General features: G+C 37.7%; 1 protein-coding gene across 1 annotated transcript; it reads right to left on the bottom strand.

Moving 5' to 3' along the window:
• Positions 1 to 1,548: 1,548 nt before the first annotated feature.
• On the bottom strand, positions 1,549 to 2,097 carry LOC129892165 (uncharacterized). The gene has a single exon (XM_055967726.1). The coding sequence runs from the start codon at positions 2,095 to 2,097 to the stop codon at positions 1,549 to 1,551; it is 549 nt and encodes a 182-aa protein (XP_055823701.1).
• Positions 2,098 to 10,019: the final 7,922 nt, after the last annotated feature.

Here is a 10,019-nt window from a genome sequence, read left to right as displayed (position 1 = left end):
CTGCATCGATGTGGTGTGAAACATCATTGTCGATATTCCCATCTTCCTGTTTAATAGACCCAAGGTACTTGAAGCTTCTTTTCTTTTGAATGGCCTGGGTACCAAGCCTCACTTCCCCGTCAGCCTCACACGGCAGGCCACTGAAACTGCACTTCAAGTATTCTGTCTTGGTCCTACTCAATTTAAATCCTTTAGACTCCAACGTCTGTCTCTATCCCTCTAGCTTGTTGTTAACTTCGTTGTGAGTCTCATCAATCAGGACTATGTCATCCGCGAACAACATACACCAAGGCACCTCACCTTGTATTTGTCTTGTCAATTGATCCATCACCAGGGCGAATAGAAATGGGCTAAGAGTTGATCCTTGGTGCAACCCCATCGTAACAGGAAAGTGCTCCGAGTCCCCTCCTACCATCCTTACCCTGGTCCATACATGTCTTTAATCGCTCTAATGTATGCCACAGGTAAACATTTCACCTCCAAGCATCTCTATAGGACCTCCCTTGGAACTTTGTCATAGGCCTTTTCTAGGTCAATGAATATCATGTGTAAGTCCCTTTTCCGCTCCCTATACTGCTCCACCAATCTCCTTAAGATATGAATGGCTTTGGTAGTCGAGCGCCCTAGCATGAATCCAAACTGGTTATCTAAAATAGACACACTACTCCTCACCCTCATTTCTATCACCCTTTCCCATACTTACATAGTGTGACTTAGCAGCTTGATACCTCTATAGTTGTTGCAGCTTTGAATGTCTCCCTTGTTCTTGTACATGGGAATGATTGTACTCTACCTCCATTCTTACGGCATCTTCGATGTCCTGAAAATGACATTAAACAGCGCAGTTAGCCACTCCAATCCTACCCTACTTGCATTCTTCCAAAATTCCCCAGGGATCTCGTCAGGTCCAGTCGCTTTTCCCCTGCTTATCCTATGAATAGCTCCCTTAACCTCCTTAATATTTATTCTCCTACAATACCCAAATTCACAATGCCTATCCAAGCGCTCCAAGTCTCCTAACACAAAGTCTCTGTTCCCTCCTTCATTCAAGAGTTCGTGAAAGTATGACTGCCATCTCTGTCTAATGCGGGATTCTTATACCAGTACTTGACCATCCTTGTCCTTGATGTACTTTACTTGATCCAAGTCGCGTGACTTCCTCTCTCTCGCCTTAGCAAGCTTAAATAGCTTCTTATCCCCACCTTTTCCTCTAGTTCTGCATAAAGGCGTTCAAAGGCTACCGTTTTAGCCGCCGAAATTGCCATCTTTGCCTCCTTATTCGCCAACTTATACTTTTTCCTATTCGTTCGCTTCTCTTCATCATCCTTGCTATCTACCAACTTTACATATGTCTGTTTCTTTTCTTCTACCTTTCCCTGGTCTTCTCCATTCCACCACCAATCCCCTCGATGCCCTCCATGGCTGCCTCGTGAGACCCCCAGCACCTCTCTAGTTGTTTCCCTAATGCAGCTGGCCATCCTATCCCACACACTGCTCGCCTCCCCCTACTATCCCACCCCCCCATAGCCATCAGTTTCTCCCCCATCTCTAGGTACTAGACGGAGTCAAACAACCCCACCTAATCCTCGGTTGGTCATCCACGACCCTCTTCTTCTTCTCCCTTCTTATCTCCAAGTCCATGACCAATAGTTTATGTTGGGTCGTAAGGTACTCACTTGGTATGACCTTGCAGTTTTTATAGAGGCTTTTATCATCTTTTCTAAGGAGCCAGAAGTCTATTTGCGTCGCCGCCCTCGAGCTACGAAAGGTTACCAAGTGCTCCTCCTTCTTTGGAAAACTCGAGTTGGCTACCCTTAAACCAAAAGCTTTTGCGAAATCCAGGAGTGAGGCTCCTCTACTATTCCTATACCCGAAGACAAATCCTCCATGCAACTCATCATAGCCCGTCGAAACAGACCCAATGTGCCTATTGAAATCTCCTCCTATGAATAACTTCTTAGTAGGCGGTATACTGACAACCACTTCGTCCAAGTCCTCCAAAAAGCGCCTTTTTGTCTCTTCGTCCAACCCCACTTGTGGCGCATAGGCACTAATAATGTTCAGGGTGAGCCCTCCAACGACTAACTTAATCGTCATCATCCTATCATTGGTCCTCCTAAACTCTACCACCTGATCTCTAAGCTAGCTATCCACTAAGATCCCTACTCCATTCTTAAACCTCAACTTGCCCGAGAACCAAAGTTTGAACCCATCCACCTCCTTAGCTTTAGGTCCTACCCATTTAGTCTCTTGGACGCAAGCTATATTAATCTTCCTCTTCTTAAGAATCTTAACTAACTCTATGGACTTTCCCGATAAGGTCCCAATATTCCAAGACCCTACTCTTAATGTAGAAGCTCCCTCAGCCTTATAAAAATTGTGTATTTTTTTCTTCCTAGATTAGAATGGCATTGATCTCTACCTTGGATACTTTTAGGTATAGGAGCAGTGATTGGTTTTGCATGCAACTGGATATTTGATAAGTATTTTTAAGTTCCTCAGTGCCTACTGACATTCTAGAGTCTATTCGAGGTCATTTTTCTTATTTCACAAAGAGAAAAACTTATGGCTATTTTTAGAGGATTGGAATATGAACTAAGTCAATACCACTAATCTTCTAGTGAGTCTTTGTATTTCAGATCATCAAGGACTTTCATGATTTCTTCAATGGTTTTCATTTTGTCTGAATTGACTTTGATTCTTCTATTGGCACAAGAAAACTAGAAAGGTTCTTAAACCAACATTAAAGGCACATTTCTCTCAGTTCAACTTCTTGTTGTATTTTCTCAGAATTTCAAAAGTTTCTTGTAAAGGTTTCAAATGGTCCTCTGAAGAAACTTGACCATCATGTCATCATTATAAAGATCCACGATTTTACCTACTTGAATCTTGAACATGCCATTAACTAGTCATTGGTAAGTTACTCTGACATTTTCCAGCCCAGACGACATCACATTATAACAATATGCTCTATATTTAGTGATAAATGAGGATTTTTGTTGGTCATCCAAGTTCATCTTATTTGATTATATCCAACGTAGGCATCAATAAAACTCAACATGTCATGTACTAATGTCATATCAATCATTTAATACATGCTACGCAATGGGAATAAGTCTTTTGGACAACCTCTATTTAAATCCGTAAAATCAATGCACATCCTTAGCTTATTTCATATTTTTGGTTCTACTACGTTGGTCAGTCATTCGTGATAGTCCACTTCACTAATGGAGCCTATAATTATTAATTTACTTACCTTGTTCTTTATGAATTTGTTCTTATATTCTAGTGTTGGCTGCCTCTTCAGTTTCATTGGTGGAAAACTTAGGTCTAAGATCTGATTGTGAGTAATGACATGAGGTGGGATATATGTCTTGTCTAAATGGAATTTGGAAAAATAATCTACAATAGCTTTACAAAATTCAATTAATTTCCCCTGAGTTTCGGAGTTAATCTAGTCCTTATGTATACCTTTTTCTTTTTGGAAGGTGCAAGAATAAGATCACTTACTTGAGTTCTTCCATGGTCAATTTGGTTGCATCGAATTCCTCAAGAACCACGAACTTCCTTGTAATGTACCATTTCATAAGAAATTACTTTTATGTGTGAACTGATAATTTTTCCTTCTCATTAGCATTATCTTGCCTAATATGTATTACGGGAATGGTTGGCATTGTTCTTGATGTGATTGGGTTAGATTTTGATAATTTTGAGCCTCTTTAGTTGAGTTATATTGAAATAGTTGATTTTATTTAATATTATAAGATCCGAGCATCGGATCATAATTTTGTTAGTTCCATTGCGTTCGTAATGTTGAGTCTAGTCTAGTGTGGTTGGTTAGAGTCCTTATATCTTAGGTTCTGATTTACAAAGGTTTGCTTGGGAAGAGCTTCGTGATTTCTAGAAAAGAGAGCACATTCGCTAGGGATAGCTATGGAAGAGCTCCATGATGGTGGGCAAAGGGGGAGCATTTGCAGGTGAACAGTGCACCGTGATCCTGCCATTCTTCCTACATTCACAGGGTTTGTTCTGCGTTTGCAGCATCTGACCTGTGTTCTCGAGACCCTAATTTTCTGAATAATAAATTACGGTATTTCTCCACTTTTTCTTTATTTCCTCCATTTTCAATTGTTTAGGATCTTAGAAGAAGAAATTTTGGAATAATTTATTTAGGAAACTCGTGCAGCTAAGCTCTTATCAATTCATTCAATTTCTTCAATCTTATTTTTCAAAATCAAGATTTCAAGTGAGGGGTTTTGGGGGTTTTCCCTCAAAATAAAAAAATGGTATTTCTTTGATTTGAGTCTCAATTCCTACTCATTTTTTAACCCACAAACTCCTTTTTACTTGAGGAATACATTTTTTTCAAATAAAACTTTTATTTTACCCTTTTTATTTCGATGAGATTTTTGAGCGATTTTAACCTCTACTCCAAAACCTTAGATATATGGTAACATTGGAACCCTCTTGATGTGTACCTTCCAATCTTGATAGTTTGGAATCTTTTCGGCGGTGTTGATAGAGGAGAACCACTGGTAGAGTAATTCGAGTGAAGATTTGATCTTTGAGGTAAGTTTGACTTATCTTTCTTCTAGACTAGATGTGATAGGTAGTCATACTTATGAACTAACTATGGGAAGGGATCGTAGCGTCATATTGAGCTATTACAAACTATAGAGTATATTTATTCTGCCTGTGTAGGGCTTATTGTTGTTGTTTTACCCGTGTGGGAACTTATTTTTGATATTTTGCTCGTATGGGGACTTAACATCTTACTTTTACCCGTGTGGGGATTTATTTGTGTAGTTTTACCCTTGTGGGGGCCTTCCATGATATTATTTTTTATCAGAACATGTTTTACATGAGATTACCTGAGATAGTGGTTTGAGTTGATTATTCTAGAATGTTTGACTTAAAATGCCCGACTTAGGGTCTTGAGCTGATTTTATCACTTCTTAAAATAAAAGAATCGTATTTCTAATGGTAAAAGAATATTTCAAATGAATTTTGCCACCATTTTCTCCATATAAGGGTGTATATCACAATTTACTAAGTTTGATGATTTTCAACTCTTTTAGACTTTTGTGGAATTGTTTATGCCTTCATTTTATATTTGTTGTGAACATTCATCCTCGTTAATCATATTATTATTCATGAAAATCTGAGAGATGTGAAAGTATTATTTTGAGAAACAAAGTGAAATACCTTATATACCCTTGACCATAATCTTTGTGACAAGTGGATGAGATATTGAGATCATGAGATTTGGTATATGGACTGCGAGTCCCCATGGCTCTTTGTATTGAGATCTAAATCTCAGCAAGGTGTATATATAGGTTGTACAACAACCTTGATTCGACCACATCATTCTATCATTCCATTGGCCAGTTTTATCTGTTTGTGTTATTAGTCTTCTGATATGAGAATTTGTGTGTTTCTCTATTTGTTTACTTTTATACACTTTTCATATATATATATATATATAAACACAGTTGTTTGTTTACTTTTTATGAACTTTTCATATATATATATATATATATATATATGCAATTGGGGCATCAATATCAAAATAAGATTTTTCTATATGCAAGTGGAAGCATTTCATAGTTTATTTTGTAAGTTTTGACTAGGTACTTTATACTCAGTCAACCAAGCCTACTAAGCATATGTGCAATGTATTTACTCTTACTTCTATTACATTTTTTGGTGTATATCTCAGTTTGTATATTTCTCGTGCGGCTGATCGGATCTATCTTATTGAGTCATTTTGGAGTTGTGGTCAGATCCTTCTTTCCAAATTGTCATTAGACTCTCTATCATTTATAGTCTTTACTTTTGTTTTAAACACTTGAGATGTATTTCAAAATTCGGTGGTGTACTAGGTGCTCTTTATTCTTATTATATTTGGTTTTAGGAATTTGATTGTTGTATCTCGAATTTTCTTCATATATGTCCTTACTTTTCTCTAGGAGTCTCATATGTGAATTTACCCTCTTTTCCACAAAGTTTGACATAGTTCTTGAGTTAGATTCTTTGTCTTATACACCGAGTTGGATAAAGTGTGTATATAGTCATGACCTCAGATTTTGGATGGTAACAAATTGATATTGAGCATTAGGTTCACTATTTTCACAAGATGAAGTGTACGGGTCTAGTAGAGTCTCATGAACCAGTACGTAGACATCCATTCTTATCTTCAAGAGGCAATGCGATACTTAATAGGAAAATTCTATTCATGTATTCCTATCATGCGAGTTGTTCATATCAAGTGTTATAAACCTCTAGTCTATGTTTTGGCATTAGAGGAAAAGACCAGGTTTGAGAGGGAAGCTTTTGCTCGAGGATGATCTAGAAAGGCCCCACCTAAGCATGATTATGAGTAGGGAAAATGGTTTGTTAGACTCCAAGTGTTGGATTTCAAATATTTGGTATCCAACTTGTCCAGCTTAATTTTTCCTTCAAGATTTGTGGCTCCACCTATTTCTACTAGCGTTGCCACATTTTCTTTATAGTAGAAACATTTTGAGAGATTCATTAGATTATTCCCTCTGAGTTAAATGGAGTGAATGGGTAGAAGGCTTATGATTTCTTGGCTCAATGCCAGGATAAGTTGCTCAACCTAGGCATATTAGAGACACATAGAATATCTTAGACCTCTTTTTCAGTTTGCGGGAATGGCTAAGGAGTGGTGGAGATTGATACTTACTCGCAGGCTTGTTGGTTCTTATATGATGCGTTAGGAGCAGTTTATTGAGGTGTTTCTCAAGAGGTTTATTCCTTATAGTCTTTGTGATCAGCACAGGGAGGAGTTTGATAAGTTGGAGCAGGCTCCCCATCAGTTTCTGAGTACCAGGCTCATTATCATGAGCTGCCTCATTATGTTTTGTTGATTATCCATAAGGTAGTGAAAGGAAATGCCGGTTATAGTTAGGAGGGCATGGCCTCTCTTATGTTATCAAGTGGTATATTTCAGAGTATTATCGACTATGGAAGGATGATGAGGATATTCGATATGCTAGATAGAGTGATGGTGCAAAGAGATTTCATTACCTAGGATAGTTCTGCGATCCTTCATCTAGAGATCTAGATTATTTGATTCTGGGCACCCACAGATATTAGGGTCGACTGGTACATTCTGTAATTCATAGCACATATACTGTTGGTGGGCCTAGGATCATTCATGGTATGCGTAGTAGTTCTTTAGGTTATGGAGGACGTGCATACTCTACTGGTTATTCTAAGTGAGGATTAGGTCCTTGAGGTTTTTTTGTTTATGATGAGTTTGGGCACAAGGCAAAGGATCTCCCTAGACTTTCTTCTTCTACTGTTCAGGCAGGATCATAGGTAATTAGTGCTATGCCAATTTTAGTTGTTAGAGGTACTTCATAGACTATTAAAAGTGGTATCAAGGGTGGAACTTAGGGACATCGAGGTATTACTTATGGTGGTTCACAGGCTAGTTGTGATCGTAGACTATGCTATGCTATACTGAGTAGATATGAGGTAGAGCCCTTAGATGCAGTGATTACAAGTATTGTCCAAGTTTTCCATCACTCTACTTTAGTGATATTTCACCCCAGGTCTACCTAATCTATTGTTTTTACTTTTTTTGTTGTGGTCATTGATCCTATGTGTGAGTCCCTTGTAGTACTGATTAATGTCTCTAACCCGATAGGAAATTCTTTAGTGGTTGAAATTACCGAGGGTGTGTAGTGATATTTTCAGGTAATGAGACTTAGGCAGACTTGATTTTATTAGATGTGCTTGATTTTAATGTGATCTTGAGTATGAACTAGCTATATCCCAATCACGCGACTTCTAGATTGTTATATTAAGACTGTGACCCTACCTTATCCTAATTTACCTCGATAGGGGTGGAAGGGTACTCTATGTTTGACTTTGAACGGAGTGATATCTTTTCTCCATGTGCACCGCATGATAGAGAAGGGGTGCTTATCATATTTGGCTCTTGTTTGTGATCTTACCAAGGATTCATCTCCTTTAGAGAGCACAAGGGTGGTGAAAGAGTTCATAGATGTGTTTCTGATAGGCTTACCAAGTGAACCTTCAAATCAAAATATCAACTTTATGATTGATTTGGAGATGGGAACCAAGCATATTTCTATTAATCCTTATCAAATGGCTCTGGACGAGTTGAAGAATTGAAAGAACAATTGGAAGATTTGTTGAAGAAAGGGTTCATTTGGTCTAGTATTTCACATGGTCCACGCGGGTCTTATTTGTAAAGAGAAAAGATGGTACTATGAGAATGTGTATGGATTATCGACAGTTGAACAAGGTTACGATAAAAAATAAGTATCTTCTTCCTCGTATTTATAAGTTATTTGATCATTTTGAGGGTGGATCAGTGTTTTTCAAGACTTACATGAGATGAGTTAACATCAGTTAAGGATTTAGGATTCCAAGATTCCAAAGACAGCTTTTAGAACTGTTTATGGGCATTATGAGTTTATGGTCGTGTCCTTTGGGTTGTCTAATGCCCCATATGCTTTTATGGAGTTGATAAATCGGGTGTTTCGGCCTTATTTGGATTCTTTTGTGATTGTATTTATTGATGACATCTTTGTTTACTCTAAGAATGAGGTCGATCATGTTCGTCACTTAAGGACCATGCTTCAGAGATTAAGAGAGAAGTTGTATGCTAAGTTCTCTAACTGTGATTTTTTACTTGAGTCATGGCTTTCTTGGATCATGTGGTGACCAAAGAAGGGATTATGGTTGATCCGATCAAGGGTGAAGCGGTTCGTGATTGGGCGAGACCCATTTCCCCTATTGAAATTGAGACTTTCATTGGGTTAGCTGGTTATTATTGTCAATTCATCCAAAGTTTCTCTTCCATTGCAACTCCATTGACTAAATTGACTTAGAAGAGTGTGGTTTTTCAATGAACAGATGAGTTCCAGGCGAGCTTACAAAAGCTCAAAAAATGTTGACCTCGGAACCTATTTTAGTATTACCCAAGGAGACTGTAGCATTTGTTGTATTTTGTAATTCTTCCGGTGTTGGCTTGGGTGGTGTGTTTGTCACAATCCAAAAATGGATGTTATGGTATTTTCCTTATCCCACCTAGACAAAACGTAATACTCGATTACACAGATAAATACAGAAAATAAAACAAAAATAAATTTTGAATATAACAAAACATAACTCATAATACCTTGTCACATGTACAAGCCACTAATGTATTATAATAAATCGAAGAAAAATACAAGTCTCAAATGACATTGTTTGTAGAGTAGAATAAAATTATAAGTAGTAGAAAGAGGGCCCACTGATGTAACAATCCACTGCCTCAGAATCTCCATAGAAAAGCCTCGATCAAGGGGAGAGATAGTATCAGAGTTAACCGGCTCATAACCTATACAAGTGTAGAATCAAAGAGTGACTAACAAACAACATGGTACTCAGCAAGCAAACTACTAAGCATAGAGTAAAGCAATATAGAATACTGGTACACCTATTATTCCAATCAAACCAGTTTAACTACAACCTGGATAAAAATCAGTCCAGCCTAACAGCTCATAATTAACATAGCACATAGCTCAATCGCAACTCTACAATAGTACATATCATCAACATCAACATCAAGTTCATCAATCATAAGGCCACAAAAGAAATATCCACAAGTTCACAATGAACAATGATGTGCAATTCAATGAGATTCAAAGTAAGGTGTTGCATATCTGTCCTAACTATAGACATCCGTTGAGACTCGAACTAGAACCCATGGGGGACGCACATGGTCCATATATCCTCTAGAATTATTTTCTCTCAGTATAATCATCATTTGCCGGAACCATTTCCCCTCGAAATCACAAAAACCAATTTTCCCCAGTTTAATCATCACAATAGATCTCATCGCAGTGGTCCAGTCCAAAATAAATGCAAATACATATCTTCACCTAATTGATGAGAATGTGATGATATCCATAATAACACAAAATTGATATTAAGACAATCACAACACATTTTCACTAATGAGTGAATATCATTAATCA

Source organism: Solanum dulcamara, chromosome 1 (assembly GCF_947179165.1).
Source record: "Solanum dulcamara chromosome 1, daSolDulc1.2, whole genome shotgun sequence".
Taxonomy (NCBI): Eukaryota; Viridiplantae; Streptophyta; class Magnoliopsida; order Solanales; family Solanaceae; genus Solanum; species Solanum dulcamara.
This window is presented reverse-complemented; position numbering and strand designations above follow the sequence as displayed.

Coding starts and splice junctions, on each gene's coding strand:
- LOC129892165 (XM_055967726.1), bottom strand. CDS start 2,097: ATGACGATTAAGTTAGTCGTTGGAGGGCTCACCCTGAACATTATTAGT.